This window comes from Pseudoliparis swirei, chromosome 10, assembly GCF_029220125.1.
Source record: "Pseudoliparis swirei isolate HS2019 ecotype Mariana Trench chromosome 10, NWPU_hadal_v1, whole genome shotgun sequence".
In the NCBI taxonomy this organism is placed as follows: domain Eukaryota; kingdom Metazoa; phylum Chordata; class Actinopteri; order Perciformes; family Liparidae; genus Pseudoliparis; species Pseudoliparis swirei.
In genome coordinates this window covers 11,700,621-11,716,436 of record NC_079397.1, presented here as the reverse complement: position 1 = coordinate 11,716,436, position 15,816 = coordinate 11,700,621, and the positions used below count along the sequence as shown (strand labels likewise).

Below are 15,816 nucleotides of genomic sequence, written 5' to 3'. Positions count from 1 at the left end.
GGATGGATGATGCTTAGAAAGCCAGTGACTCTGAGAACTGGCTTTTTCGGTTAATTTGACCTCAAACACATTTAAGGACAGTTAACCGAAGCATAGTGCCCTTGGTAGTTTAAAAAAAAAACATGGAGATGGTCATACAAACTGGAGTCTTGTGTATATTTAATATACAAATGTTTGAAAACCGTTTTTATTCAACAGAAGTTCAAATTATGAGCGGTAAATGTAAATACACATATATGAACGTCATCCACTAACTTACACGCATATACAATATTTCATACAGCCTATACTGAATTAAAAGACCGCTTGAGATTGATATTTTTATGGAGTGCCTTCCTTGCCAGATATGCCACTAACTTCCTGGCAGCCATTGAGGGGGAAGAACTGCTCTTAAAGTCAAAAGGGAAGACATTAATAAAAAGTGGAGCCACTATGTACATACACAGAAACGTGAACATTCAGGTTCCAGGGCTGCACTCTCTAGACGCCTCTCCTTCGTATAAATGGGGTATGAACACAACCCTGAGTGTGCAGAGGCTTTACTGAGCAGTTGACATGACATGAACGGCCATTATCATCCAATGGGAACCGATTCTAACAAGCCAGGCTAACTGGCTTCAACTCCACAAGCCTCGCCCACTTGTTTCCCCTTTCCTGGTGGAATAAAAACACAAGAGCACAAGAATGTTGAATGATGTCGCGAACAGTACATAATCCCCACTGTGTATCCGTTTTGAAAAAGGTGGGAAATCCTCTATAGCACGTACAGTATAGCACCTACAACAGAGTTGACAGCATGCCTCCAAGCAAAGCTCAGCATTTCCACAAATGTGTGAAACAAATGGCCTTGGACAAATTAAGAAATCTGCAGCATCATTATAGTCTGTATATTTCCCTGTACAAAAAGTGAGGAGAATAAGGATTTATTATTTCTCAGTGGTGCACATACATAATGAGTCCTTTTCAGTGAGTGTATGAATTTAGGGATGGAGGCTTCAGGTGTTGAGCAGCACATTACGATGCAGAACACATAAGTAGGGAAGATTAATGTCACTGTCCTGGCCTGTTTGACAAACACTATCATCTCTGGATATTCTCTCATCCTCCCACTGATCAATTGCCAACACTGCTGACATCCAGGATAAGTGCTGCATCCCCTGCTGCTGTGTGTCTACAGTGCAGAGTGTGAATCTGGAGGACACCTCTGATGACTTAGGACATTAAAAAACATCACTTAAGTTGGGTTTTATGTTGTTATTAAGAGCCTTAATGCCTTTGCCTGAGTTCAGGGACTGAATCTAACTTTGAGAAATAAACAGATAGATTCTCATCTTTTTTTATGATTTATGTTCTCAATAAGAAGCTTGTTATACGGCCTTGTGCCAAATGCAACCAGAGGTCAGGAGCAAAAACTTGTAAAATGTATTAATATGTGTGTGTGTGTGTGTGTGTGTGTGGGTGGGGGGACACGTTGCTAAACAGACAGCAGGACCGAGAGAGAGAGAGAGATGAGAGAGGAGAGAGTGAGGAGTGAGCAGAGGGAATGTTCTCCGATTCATCTCCTCCCCAGGAGCAGGCAGGTACAGAGGTATGGCAGCCCTACAAGGTCAATATTTTACTTTGGCTTGTGTTCGCTAATTAAATTAGAGACAAGGTGCCCCAGTAGGTCAAACAGAGAGATAGCAAGCCAAACTAGATGTAGCATGGGGTTAAGACGTTGAGTTTTCATGGAGATCAGGAGTGTATGTAGGCAGGGCGCAGCAGCCGGGTCGGAAATGGAGTGAATTCATTAGGGTGGAAAATCTCTTTCTGTCCAAACTGAAATAGTAAACCACCGAGGTTCACAAATCTTGAGTCGGGCAAATGTGTAAAAATACATGTCGCTGTATTGCGGTTCTAATCAGATCTCGACCAACCAGGTCTGAGACAACAAGAATAGCCGATGCATGTCAACGCGTGTTTGTCTTCAGAGGGAATAACAAGCTTCACAGAAGAGCTGTTGATCAGCATGCCTGGTGTTAAATAGTCTCCTATGTTTATGGCAGGGCCTGGGGGGGAGAGCACTGACAGCCTGTCAGCCTAATCGTCCCTAATAAGGGGGGCGATTTCACAAATCCACTCACTTGCATAGTCCCAGAACCAGAAAGCAGTTATTTGATCAGAAATCGAAACCACAGCAGAATTATGCAATTATTATTATTTATTATGCCGAACAACAAAGTGAATCTTCTTTAAGAGAGCAGCGTAGAGAGAGCGCAGGTTAGAATAAAGCCGCTCTGCCATTGGCTGAGCGCAGCAGGAAGTCCAGCCGCCCGTCGCTGTTGCTGTCACGTGCCTCTGACGCAGCGACTTCCCGAAAGTCCAACAGCAACCAAAAGGAAAAAGCGCAACAATGGTTCCCAGAGTTGAACTCACAACCGCTGCGGCGACCACCGCCTGGCTGGTGCTCCTGTCTCTGGTGCAGCCGGCGGAGGCTTACGATGCGGGCGACGGGCTGGCCCTGCTGCTGGGCGTCGTGCTGGCCGTGGCGGGTGGCTGCGTCTTCCTCGGCTGGTACGCACGGAGGCGGAACGGACAGCTGTGAGAGGGACTGCCTCATCGTCGCCAAACGCATTATTATTATTATTATTATGACCCATCTATCTGATCTAATGCGCACCTTCTGCCCCTCGGGTTCGTGTGACTGGTGACGAACGTGCCTTATTGGAATTAATCCGTAAAGTACGACGGGAACCACGTGGTCTGTTGCAGGAGGTGGAAGGAGACAACCAGGAAGTCCCAAGAACAGGATTTGTTGTTGCACTGCTGAGGCTGAAGACCGAACACTATTGCATTTTATATATATATGAAAATAGTTTATATATATATATATATACACGAAAAGACTGCTGCTGTTACTGTGTGTTGTCACAAAGTCATATAACACTGTATAATCACTGTGTTTTCCTGTTTATGTCTGCAGTACATTGCTGTTGTTTAAAGCACAATAACACGCGTGGGGTTACATGTACAGAGTGGAGCTGTTGTACTTTCCACATGCGACAGTAGATCTCTGAGAATAATAAATTGATTAATCTGCTCTTTAGGTTTTTATTGTAGGTACAAATGTTTAACAAGTATGTAAGCATCTGTGTAGGGTCTTAGGGCAGTGAGTGAAACAAGATCCTCTACTTAAGTAAAAATAACAATATGTTAAAATACTGCATTACAAGTTAATTTACTGCATTAAAAATTAGACTGAGTAAAAGTACTTGATATTTCAAGTACACCCAACATTTTAGTTGAACTGGCTTAGGGAAATGAGTTGAATGAACTACAACTTTAAATCCTTTGTTACAGTGTACAAAAGGATTATCAGCAGAATATATTTTAAGTATCAAAAGTAAAAGAAAATGACAGATTGTTCATTTAGTCCCCAACCGACGGGGTCAGGCCCCTCTAGGGCTCGCAAGATTAGTCCGAGGAGCTGTGAGATGATAAGGAATTGTGAAAAAGAAGATTAAACTAACTTTACGTTCAATATTTTTGTGTGAGAAATGATTGGACCGCTTTGGGCCTCAAAGACTTAAACAATAATAATTGAAATGAAACCATGTGAGAAGTTAAGAGATGATGAACTAACGACACATAGACATCTGACGTGTGGCAAAGGCTCCACGTAGACGCTTCTGTTATGGGATCACGAACCAAATCGATTGGATCCACTTGTTTATTCTTCAACAGTCTGTTGTAATTTGTTATTTCTAGTCTTCATGTCAAATCTGATTTTGCAAAGTAACCTGTGACTTGCTGTCAGAAAAATGTAGTGTAGGACAAAGTTGAATATTGAACTTCTATAAATGTATTATATTGCAGCTAATATATAATGTTTTGGATTAAACTCATGTGGAAAACTAAAATAATTCTTCAACTTTTTATGTATAATTTAATTCATTATTTGAACTTGGAATGATGCACGTGTTGACCGTGTTTACAAAGTTCATGGCTATGCACCTCTGTCTGGATGGCAGCAAAATGATTTGATTTGTATTAAAAAGAACGATTCAGCCTCCATATCATGTGATTTTTTGCATTTATTTTCAATAAGTAGTCTTTTATATTTGCCAAACTGGGATTGAAAAGGAGCCGGTCCTCAGCCGGTCCCCTATACATGTATGACCATTACAATAAAAAGACCAGGTATACGTGGCCATGTTTCAGTGTGGCAGCATGAATCATTGTGCGTTACGCTGCTCGTGACTTCCCTTCTCTCCATACTGAGAAATCAGATCCTATGAATTCATCATGCTGCCCTGGCAGAATGAACAACGGTGCCCAAAGTGCTTGTCAATTATGCATATATAAATACAGGGGAAGTCATTCCTTGAGGTGAACTAGGTTGCCCGGTTTAACCCTTCACTTTCTACATAATGGGGACATTACTGTGCAGTCAAACATGTATGAGCACAATGACATGTTTTATATATATATATATTATATTCTTCTTACTTTTTGTGTGTGTGTGTGGATTTATTCTTCTTATTCTCATTTTTTTCTTTTGCCTGTGGTGTCGGGTGTTTTGCACAAAGAATTCACGCGAAACGTATATTGTTACTTATAAGATGTGACAATAAAAACTTGAAACTTGAAACTTGAAAGGCAGACAGGCGTCTACAAGTATATCAGCTCATATGTCTGATCCTGACAGCAAACAGGAGCTCCAACAGGGAAAAAAGCCCTCGATATAAGAGGCAGACAATAAGCCACATTTAGATTTTGAACATATTCAAATCAATGTGAAACAATGTGGGAGGGAGAGAATGATGATGATGTTTTTCTTTTTCATCTGGACTCATTGTGAAGCTGCCAGTATAAATGTTGATCCCTGACACGACACCGCGGGAATAATGAGTAACCCACTGCTGTAACGCGTTACCGGAGAGAGAGAGAGAGAGAGAGAGAGAGAGAGAGAGAGAGAGAGAGAGAGAGCTGCTGCAACAAGAGACAAGACGCGTATTGGATCACAAATAGGGATGCAGGGCGCATGCGCACTGGGCTCCGTTTACTGTAGGATATTCACCGTGGAGAAGAAGAAGAAGAAGAAGAAGAAGAAGAAGAAGAAGAAGAAAAAGGGGGGGGCAGGCAACAACACAGGCTTTTTAAAAACAGTAAAAACCCAACTCTTGCAATGTAAATAAGCTCCGGGAGGGACACGGAATAGGATTATCAACAGGTAGGATTCTGATTGATCTTGTGATCGCCTGTCTTTCTCTCTCTCTCTTTCTTTCTCTCACTCTCTCTCTGTCTCTCTTCTCTTTTTTTTTTGGCCTTGTCTTGTGTGGTGGCCGCGATTCCGGGCAATTCATATAGCGGGGACATGGGGATGATTCTAGTCTAATGGACGGACGGATCCGCTGCGCTGTTCTGCTGCATCCAGCCGATCGGGATGCGACGAGGATGCTTTTTACCTGCTGGCTTTTTTCGCGGAAATCTGTCGGATTCAGACGCGCGTAGAACCGTCGGCTGACAATCGGAGGACGCATTTAGACGCGTAAGTAGACACTAAACGCCAGTATTACCGGGAGCAGATGTCCCCCGCATGCTTATTATGTGTCGTCTTCTCCAAACCAGTAAAAACATAAAGCTATCGGGGAGAAAGAGACCGGCATATTATTACCAGCAGGTTTGTTATCATCCCTTCCAACCGCCCTGTGACGGGCAATCACACCAGCGCACTAACGAGCCAAATATACATACACACATATATATATATATATATATATTTATTTTTTAAATATTTATATATATATATATAAAATTAAAATAATAATATATATATATTTTTTTTTTAAATATATTTTTTTAATTTTATATATATATATGCGTCTTGGGTGTCATTGTTATGCATATTCTCGCAATTATTCGTAATTACTAATAAAAGAGATCATCTCGAAAGCAGGCTAAATAATTAAATAAACGCCTTCATGGGAACGCGGCTTGTTAACGTGAGAGCAGTAATCCGGTTAACTTTTAATTTTAAAAAAGCACGAAAGCTCTATTGTGTTTCTGGCCCGTCGGTGTGCCACAGAGCATGAAGGCACGGGCGAGTTTATCCGAGGCATCCGCCGCTTGAGGAGAGCGGTGCTCTGCGCTGCAGGGTGTGATCAAGAAGATTCATATGTGGGACTGCATTTCTCTTTATGTTCACTGTGCGATGAAAATGTCTCCCCCCCCCACCCTGCACAGAATACACACAAAAAGAATTAAACAAAGCCTTTGTGTGTGTGTGTGTGTGTGTGTGTGTGTGTGTGTGTGTGTGTGTGTGTGTGTGTGTGTTAACCGTTTCTTTCCGAGGTAGAAATGCGTCGTTTCCTCATGAAGGCTGGGCTGTGCTTTATGCCATCTTTTGTTCAGGAAACCCTTAAAGCCCCTATAAAGAGCTGCAGCAGTGCAATAGATTAATATGCTTATAAGCTTCCATTTTATCAATCTCAATCACCGCTTGCCTGTCTGATCGAGACAAAGTATCCAAGTGGAGACAGAGCTCTGCACTGTGCCCCTCTACATGTTAAAATGTTAAATAAATAAAGAATGGCAGAGAGAGGGAACATTATTGCTCGTCTCGTTATAGATTGTGAATATGCTGTTTGAAAACAATGCAGCTGCTGTGTGGGACTGAATGCTGATGGGTGGATAATATTTTTCAGTTTTTTAATTTTTTTTGTTATTATTATTATTTTTGTTATAGGTGTGATGAGACAAAGGAACAAAGGATGCCTTAGAGGAGAGGTTGCCTATATGCCTGGAAACCTCTTCAAAGCCCCCCACCAAATGGATCTAACACCTCCCCCTGCCACCTCTAGATCACGATACTTGGCTGAAGCTATTCCGCTATCTTTATGATCCCTCCTCCATCTATGGCGAACTATAGCCATGCAGGGGACCACACCATCTTGCAGAATGTCTCTCCTCTCGCCACGTTCCTCAAACTGACCTCTCTGGGTTTCATCATTGGAGTCGGTGTGGTTGGAAACCTCCTGATCTCCATCCTGCTGGTCAAAGACAAGAGTCTGCACCGAGCGCCCTACTATTTCCTGCTGGACCTGTGCGCCTCTGACATCCTGCGCTCTGCCATCTGCTTCCCATTTGTCTTCACCTCGGTCAAGAATGGATCGGCCTGGACCTACGGCACGCTGACCTGCAAAGTGATCGCCTTCCTGGGCGTGCTCTCCTGTTTCCACACGGCATTCATGCTCTTCTGCGTCAGCGTCACGCGCTACCTGGCCATCGCACACCACCGCTTCTACACCAAGAGGCTGACCTTCTGGACCTGCCTCGCCGTCATCTGCATGGTGTGGACGTTGTCGGTGGCGATGGCGTTCCCGCCGGTGCTCGACGTAGGGACGTACTCTTTCATCCGGGAGGAGGACCAGTGCACGTTCCAGCACCGCTCCTTCAGGGCGAACGATTCGCTGGGCTTCATGCTCCTGCTGGCGCTCATCCTCCTGGCCACGCAGCTGGTTTACCTCAAGCTCATCTTCTTCGTCCACGACCGTCGAAAGATGAAGCCCGTCCAGTTCGTGCCTGCCGTCAGCCAGAACTGGACCTTCCACGGGCCGGGCGCGAGCGGGCAGGCGGCGGCCAACTGGCTGGCGGGGTTCGGCCGAGGCCCCACCCCGCCTACCTTGCTGGGCATCCGGCAGAACAGCAACGCAGCGGGCCGCAGGCGTCTGCTGGTACTGGATGAGTTCAAAACAGAGAAGAGGATTAGTCGGATGTTCTACATCATGACGTTTTTCTTCCTGGCGCTGTGGGGGCCCTATCTGGTCGCCTGCTACTGGCGGGTGTTTGCAAGGGGCCCCGTGGTCCCGGGGGGCTACCTGACGGCCGCCGTGTGGATGAGCTTTGCCCAGGCTGGGGTCAATCCTTTCATCTGCATCTTCTCCAACAGGGAGCTCCGGCGCTGCTTCAGCACCACACTCCTCTACTGCAGAAAATCCAGGTTACCAAGGGAACCCTACTGCGTTATATGAAGGTTTTTTTTTCCTCCTCCATGTATCTATTTCCCTGATTGATCTTGATCTGGGCTCGTTCCCATTGTACAGCGCACTCTCTCTTCGATCCCTCTTCTCTTCATCCTCCAGTTGTCCAGCTGTTCCTCCTTCTCCTAACCCTTGTTTTTCCGAGGTAGAAGGCGGACTGTCAACACGAGGCTCTGATGCCGGGATGGTTGAAGATGAAACGTGTCAAACGTGGAGGCTGAAGGGAATGGGAATACGCAGGAGGTCTGGATCCCCTCCTGTGTTTATGTTCTAGTAAACAGACATCTTGGAAGGCCATGCCAATGCAGAGAAGCAAAAAGTCACAAAAAAATGAATAATGGGCAAAACAATAAAAACAAAACCTTTTGCTTTGGATATTTTTGAATATGCGTTATTCTGTGAGGTGTGAAATACACAAACATGACAAGAAAAAGACAAAAGATCAAAAAACAAAGAAACGATACCTCTCAAGGAATCACCGGAAAAGTTTTACATTTTACGAGTTGCACTAAAAAGAAGATGTAAAGATGCTTTTTTTTGGCCAACAGTTGCATTGCAAGGACAACTTTTCTTTTTTTTGTTTCCATTTTTCTTTTTTCAAACTAAACAATGAATGCTTTAATTTGCAACAGACTACACAATCGCTGTAAGTAAAGCAACACGTGGTGACTGTTGGAATACACCATCACAAGAGGATAAAATGGTTTTAATGTAAGTGATATCTCTTTTTTCATTTACTGGGCGGAGGGGAGGAGGAGGGGGGGAGGGGCTTAACAATGGGGGGTTTACAATGTGTGGGATTTTGAAGTTGCAATTTAAAACTAGAAATAATTTCTTGTAGTTTTACGATCCATATGTCCCGAGCGTCTGTCATTGTTAATTTCTTATCACTTTTTACAACAAAAAAAGAGGATATAAAGATGAAATGGTGTTTGGATGGAAAAAAAGAAGAAAAGAAAAAAAAGTTGCTTTCAAGAACAAACCTGTGCTTAAAAAAGACATTGAAAAAGTAGTTAAATGTTTCATCATATCCATGTACACTATCATATTGTCACAGTATTGCTGATGCCACTCCGGGTGTTCTTGCCTTAATGGTTATAATATTGTCATGTTTCTTGATTGTTTGGTTATTTATTTATTTATTTTTTATTCCATTCACTCCCAAACAGTCGCTTTTTCAGATGCAAGGGAAGGTTCTTTTTCTTCTTTTTGTTCTCACATCGATGTGAAGCGCATGTCCATTCTTTTTTTTAAAGCTGGTCCACCCCCATGAGCATCACAGGCCATACACTGAGCAACCCCTTTTTATTCTGCAACGGTTTGCTACACCCCACACAGTGCTCAGAGCACAGGGAGTGTGTGTGTGTGTGTGTTTGTGTGTGTGTGTGTGTGTGTGCGTGTGCGAGTGGGTGCATGCGTGTGCGTTTCAGAGTGCGTGTGCTGCGTGGATCAGACAACAGTCACTTCAAGACCAGAGCCTTAGTATGAAATCTTGCACAATTTATAAAAAATGTATTAAAAAAAACAAAAAACAACAACAACAACAACAACAAAGACATTTAAGGCACACTGTCTTGTTTCTACTTTCCCTACATTTGCTCTCTCCTGATTGTTTTCAATGACTTACTTTTTTTTCTTTTCTCTCTCTTGTGGCCATTTAAATATTTATTATGTATTCCTTTTTGTATAATATAGATAGATTGTGTGTAAGTATGTGAGTCTTTCAGTTTGGAGTCCCGAATGTGAGTACAGTTTCAGTTAGGATTGCATTTGCTGAAAGTTAACTGTGTAATCTGTTGCTTTTTGAAAAATAAAAAGTTTCCATTTTACAACATTCGTTTCCATCCCTCTCATTGGGTGGAGATCATGTGTAGCTACGCCATCGGCTGTGAGACCTCACACCGGGTTTTAGCCTGGTGCTTGGACCGGGGACGGGTTTGCCAACATCCTCGCCCCAGATCCCATTTTGACCCCTTGACCTCACGAGGCTTCATTTCGAAAACACCCACATAGGTGGCATCCGAACATTGGGATTGTTGTACTTATTTCGACAAGGATGTGTTATTTATGTCCACATGATCCGTCTCTGTATGAGAATGTGTCTTTTCTGTCTTTGAGTATGCCAAACCTTGTCATTAAATGTAAAGTGTGTTTGACATTTAATGAGAATAATCACCATGAATATATCCCTGGGCGCGTTCACCTTGGCCGTTTTTTTATTCGGTGTTAAAGGGAAATACCACTGAATTTCAGATGTAATATATTCGAGTCCCATATGGAAAAATATATATCCTTGCACTGAGCCCTGTAGCCACAAATGACCGTGGTTTGTCCCATCCCCTTATCTTTAAGGTCACTTTGACGTGCAGCTGAAAATGTGGAAAAGAGGACTGTAGAAATCTAAAAATATTACGCCTAATTTCCTCAAATGCTAATTTTACCAATACATGTGTTCATACATGTTAACAAATTATCAGGAAAGTGTTTTGGTTAAACTCCTCCGTACTTTTCCTTTTTATTGGAGGACAGAATTAATATTTTACTTTCAAATAAATAGCCTAATGTTGAATCACATTTGAGTTTTAAAACCAAGGCTTAAAATAACCAAAAGCTTTTTTTACTGTTGTTGAATTGAGTGGTATTTCTCTGGAAGAGAAAGTGAATGAAGACAGTATGACGATGTCTGAAAGCTCATATGTGCATCTGCAAGAATAGAGGGGGAACTAAATAATTCAAGATGTAACGTCAATGTTGTACAATTCAGACGTCATTGTTGCTTTTTTGCTTTTTAACCAAAATGTGTTCCACCGTTTTATTTTATACTTTAAAAAATGACAGAAATAGGTGTCTGAAAACACAAAATATGATGCTGAAAGGGCTTTTAAACACTAACAGGTAAGCTACATATCTATTTGGGATCGGATTTCATAACCATGTCAACTATTACTGTTTTATTTTCGGAATTTGGTCCTTCCAGTGAGGCCGAGATAGATAATGTGAGAGCATGTATTGAACTGTAAAGGAATGTTTAGCTATCAGGAAATGTATAGTCTAGTTTCACATAATGTATTTTTCTTTGTCTATCATGAAACTGTACAATACCTCTTGATATTGATGAATGAGATGATGATGATGATGGTGGTGGTGATGATGAAACAAAACATATTTTGTGGGATTTTGTCTTTAAAGTGGGGCTGAAGATGTGCTTATTGAGACGTGAGCATGAATTAATACCTCACTTATGTCTACTTTAGCCTCATTCAGCATATGCACAAATATCACAAAGTGTGTCGCTTTTAAAGCGCTGGCCCATTTCCTCCCGTGTTCTTTTGAGTGTCCCAGTAATTTCGGTTTCTCTCCACGTCTGAGCGACGGAGACAGGCAGAGGTGGTCGGCTTGAAAGCGCTTCATTCTGCCAGACAAGCGCTCACATTGAACTTTTGTTGTACCTCGGAAGTAACACATCTCCCGAGGAACACCGAGGAACACATTGTTCGCAATCAAAGCAATTAGGAGGCCGTGGTGTGCTCTACCGTCTGACTGAGATTGTTTATTTGCACTTTGTGTTCAGATCATGGAAGAAAGTGGAAAAATGATTTTTCTTTTTTTCGTGGTTGCGAGGCAATTATAATACTTTGCTCATTTAACGATCAGAGGACTTCAACTATTGGATTTTGGATGCCAATGAAAATCACACAGCCATCCATAATTCCATGTCACTCTCCTTGCATCTCAGTGGATTTGTGCACACAGCTTCAGTTTTTTAATGGACTGCCAATGGGCTCTGAAAAAAACCCATCTCACCCTTGCCCTCGTTTGCGGTCTATAATTTGAGTAAATACCATCTGTTGACTGGGAAACATTGGCCTTCTTCTAAAAGGGGGAAACAAAATGCTCATCTAATGTGAGTCTTTCTGCATTCTTGAGCATTTTCTATCTGTGTAATGCACGCCCAAACCTTAATTAAAGTGCAGTAAGGGTCTGCGCCGAGAAGCACTCCAAATATGAAAAGCTGCCTTGAATGGAACGGAGTGGACGACTCAATCTTCTGTCAAGCTACTCAGGAGAAAGGAATAATGGCTTTTCTGTGTTGGCATCACCCGGCTCTGCATATTTGTTTAATTATGTGACCGCTTGAGAGCCGGTAATGTAATGGTTCAATATGCTTTGCATAATTTCTCCAGGGCGTTGGTTTTGTTTTAGTGAAACGACATTTACTTACGGTGGGTGCTCTTCGTGGAGTTTCTTTCCGTGGGATGTTTAGTCAAATGATTTATTTAGCTCTCTGTGCGTATATGTGTGTTGAGACCCCCCCCATGCAGTGACAGTGTGTGTGACTGCAGGTGTTCATGCATTCGTGTTTTTTGCTAAGTCACACGGGTCAATCCGGCATCGGTGTGTCGGAAACCGGCCGTGGAGCCGAGCGGGCCCCCGTTCCAGCGGGCTGACCAGTCATCAAGCTGCAGAGCTGCGGTGGTTTTCTCTCTAATGGCTCTGCAGCTTCATGGCTAATGTGCCTCAGCAAATTGTAATGACCAAATGAATGAAAATTATCACAAATGTGTGGCCGTGTGTCTCCACGCGTAGGTGTTACTCACATTTCACTCACTTTGTCTGTTTGTTTGTTTTTTTCGCTGCTGCGAGAGTTTAATTGTGCTTTGCTCTCTGTCCATTCATAACCCATTGTTAGATTGATGTTATTTTCCAAGGCAATTAGATGCAATATCCAGAGGCCACGTCTGTCACGAAAACATCAGGGACAGGAAGCAAATTCTTCTTTTTTTTTAAACAAGCTGGTTCTCTCTACAAAAACATGTTTTTAAGCAGGACAAATGCATGTGTGTAATTCCACGACTGAAATATAGTCTGATAGTACAGGCGCCCGCGTTAATGAAGAATAAGATGTTGTGAGGTAAATATGCATGAGGAGAAAAAACTCCAATAAGACACACCATAATGATGATTTCTGTTCCCTGTGGGGGCCCTCGGAAGAAAATGTTGCTGCATTTATTGTCTGACAGGCAATTACAGGCAGTGCAGGCCTCTGAATACCAATGATCAACGGGATGCCTGATACAAATTTCAAAGTGGATAAAGATTCCTCCTCATGATATGCCAGTCTTTATGTCTTAATTCCCCCAACACGTACACACAGACACCCTCTCAACTCCCGCAGCCCGTCATGTTAATGCCTTATATAAAGAATATCCCTGCTTTAAATATTAACTGATTAAATTGCGGATGGAGCTTCAAAGGTTTTCGTCCTGCATATTAAAACAGTATTTCTCTGAGATTCAGTATTTGGATCGTTTCTCTGGAAATTAGCTCGGAGACTATTTTAGAATTAGTTCTATCTTTGGCGTCACACCTGTATGCACCTGATTGTATCTCACGGCTGTGAGGAGGTTTCTTCAAATGTTGCAGATGCTTTTATTGTGAAGGATGCTGGTTTAGTAGAACCGGTAGATTAAGGGAGTTGACAGATGTTAGATTTCTCTAAGAAATTAACGCAGACTGGAAGTCGTCAGGCATGATTGAGAATGTTAGCAGAATGAACAACAGTGTCGATTTTTTTGTTGACATTTGCACTGTTTGTATAAACGGAATTATTTCATCATTCATTTTTAGAAATGCGCAAGAAGAAGAAGAAGAATAACATTTGAAACCACTCTTTACTGTCTCACTTACAGCAGCCGGCTCACTTAGCTTAGCACAACGACATGGGGGGGGGGGCCAGCTAGCTGGGCTCTGTCCAAAGGCAACATTATCTACCGATACGCCCAGCTGAAGCTGGCTAATCAACACTTTATATCTAATTAGTTTTATCTGTACTTTTAAAAAGTTAAGTGTTGTTTGATGGTGGGCTACTTGGTGGACTATTTCTTCCTGTAGTCTCCGCTGATTTTCTGGCAATTAGTCTCAATCAAGAAAGTGTTTATTATTTGTCTTTAGGGGCTTACTGGCTACAGCTTCAGGCATGATAGTTGAATTAATCCCTCATTTAATAAAGTAAATTAGCGTATTTTCAAAATAAATTAGCTAAACTTCAAACTTGGGGATGATCCCAGTTTCTTAAACGACTCCTACACTGTCTCTGCTCCATTGTTCTACCCCACAAAAGGAGGCTGTTGTCACAATGCAGCACACACTCAGGGTTACAAGTGGTTTACATGGCTGTGGGTATTCCCGTAAGAGTGGTTATCACAGCCGCAAAATGGAGGGGAAAAACGTCGACAATGTGCATTGTGTGCGCCGTGTTGTGCGGAACGAGCCGAGGCGGATTGAGCTGTTTATAGGAATGTAAATGTTGCGTCATAACGTCACCAGCAGTGTGTTCGGAGTGCAGGTCATGATGTAAACTCACATAGGGTCTGCTTCTTTGCCGTTAAATCCGCTTTGGATACGCAGGGAGCCGAGAGTAAACATGTCAACTTTGTCTTGGGATGAGTGTTGGCACACGGATAGATCACGTTTGGTGGGTTAGTACTTAAGCACATGTAGACCAGCCGGACTGTACGAAGATACAGTACTGGGCGGGAGTAATCCTCCAACGTGGATTACCTGTGTCTTTCATGCCAGATTAAAGGGTCCCAAGATACCCTGTGCGACCGTCCGAGTCCTGATGGGAAATCAATGGGCCGGATGACAAATTATCATCGTCATCGTCACCATGAGATCTTTGACATCCTGTCTTCTTATCTTATTATAATGACTTTGATTTTGGGGGGGGGGAGGGGGGGGCTTTATTCTGGCATTCTTTAATACTTCAGATTTGGGGAAGCTGACCAATTGCAAAGCCAAGAGCTCACTGGCTGTCTGTGTATCTCATTAATAATAATCATCTCACCCACCAGAAGCATCACCCCCCCCCCTCCCCCAACACAAACGCACACACAGTCTGAATTGAGGAGCTCTGGATGACGTACCTACAGAAGTCAGCAGAAAGGAAATATGTGGGTCACAGGAAAATGTAATCGTGGTGCGACGATTTCCGTTCCCAATGATGGCTGCATCCGACTGAACAACGCCTCTCCACCAATGAGAAGGCTCGTCCTTGTAGTCCAGTCAAATTAGACCGAGCTTGTAGGATAAAACTGACAAAACTGTGAGGCACTGCAAACATTCCCCTAACAGACAAAAATATTCAGAAGCTGCTATCTGGCTTACGGGGGCTTTCAGAGTATTATGATTCACAGCGAGGAGGCTGAGACAACCATATTTCCATCGCACTGTATTTGCGTCGGGCAATCTGTCGGGATGAGAAGACAAACATGGACATTACGGAGCCCGTTGACAACATGCAACCAGCTGCGTACATCTGCTCACAGTGGGGCACAACTTCCCCGCCAGGAGCAAAGGCAATAAATATTAAATAGACTTCATACCTGGATTTACACACATATATATATATATATATTTGTTTTTATTATTTATTTATTTTAAAACTTGGATCCTAATGTTGTTTTGTGATGAATCCGAGGGCTCTCTATCTCCCTCCTTCCTTTATTTTTGAAAACATCTCATTCTTGTGAGTCAGGCTCGGTCTTGCGAGCTCCCTCCTTCTCCTCCTCCTCCTCCTCCTCCTCCCCGCCGTTTATGATCGTAGAACATAAGGGAGCGGAGCAGGATGAAATTCTTCATCTCTCTTTTTTTTTTTCTTCTTTTTTTTACAGACACAGGGGCAGCGGGGAGAATTAATGCATTGTGAATACTTAATTCACCGTATTTACATAGGTGACAGGTAGTGGATGGGTATGCGTGCGACGGCGGGGGTAATAACAGGCTGAAAAGGGGC

At 42.9% G+C, this 15,816-nt stretch overlaps 2 protein-coding genes across 3 annotated transcripts; both read left to right on the top strand.

Annotated features, from left to right (window-relative positions):
• Positions 1-2,090: 2,090 nt before the first annotated feature.
• On the top strand, positions 2,091-4,053 carry LOC130200566 (small integral membrane protein 30-like). Its single transcript, XM_056424959.1, has one exon. The coding sequence runs from the start codon at positions 2,393-2,395 to the stop codon at positions 2,582-2,584; it is 192 nt and encodes a 63-aa protein (XP_056280934.1). The 5' UTR covers positions 2,091-2,392; the 3' UTR covers positions 2,585-4,053.
• Positions 4,054-5,045: 992 nt separating this feature from the next.
• On the top strand, positions 5,046-8,726 carry gpr85 (G protein-coupled receptor 85). 2 transcript variants are annotated; one of them, XM_056425030.1, is made up of 3 exons: positions 5,046-5,212; positions 5,350-5,530; positions 6,728-8,726. In XM_056425030.1, the coding sequence occupies exon 3, from the start codon at positions 6,879-6,881 to the stop codon at positions 8,010-8,012; it is 1,134 nt and encodes a 377-aa protein (XP_056281005.1). In that variant the 5' UTR covers positions 5,046-5,212; positions 5,350-5,530; positions 6,728-6,878; the 3' UTR covers positions 8,013-8,726. The 2 variants fall into 2 exon arrangements, with proteins under 2 accessions (XP_056281005.1, XP_056281006.1); XM_056425031.1 differs by lacking the exon at positions 5,350-5,530.
• The last annotated feature ends 7,090 nt before the right edge of the window (positions 8,727-15,816 follow it).

Bases quoted from the DNA above. Each gene is read 5' to 3' on its own strand.
- gpr85 (XM_056425031.1), top strand. From the start codon at position 6,879: ATGATCCCTCCTCCATCTATGGCGAACTATAGCCATGCAGGGGACCAC.
- LOC130200566 (XM_056424959.1), top strand. From the start codon at position 2,393: ATGGTTCCCAGAGTTGAACTCACAACCGCTGCGGCGACCACCGCCTGG.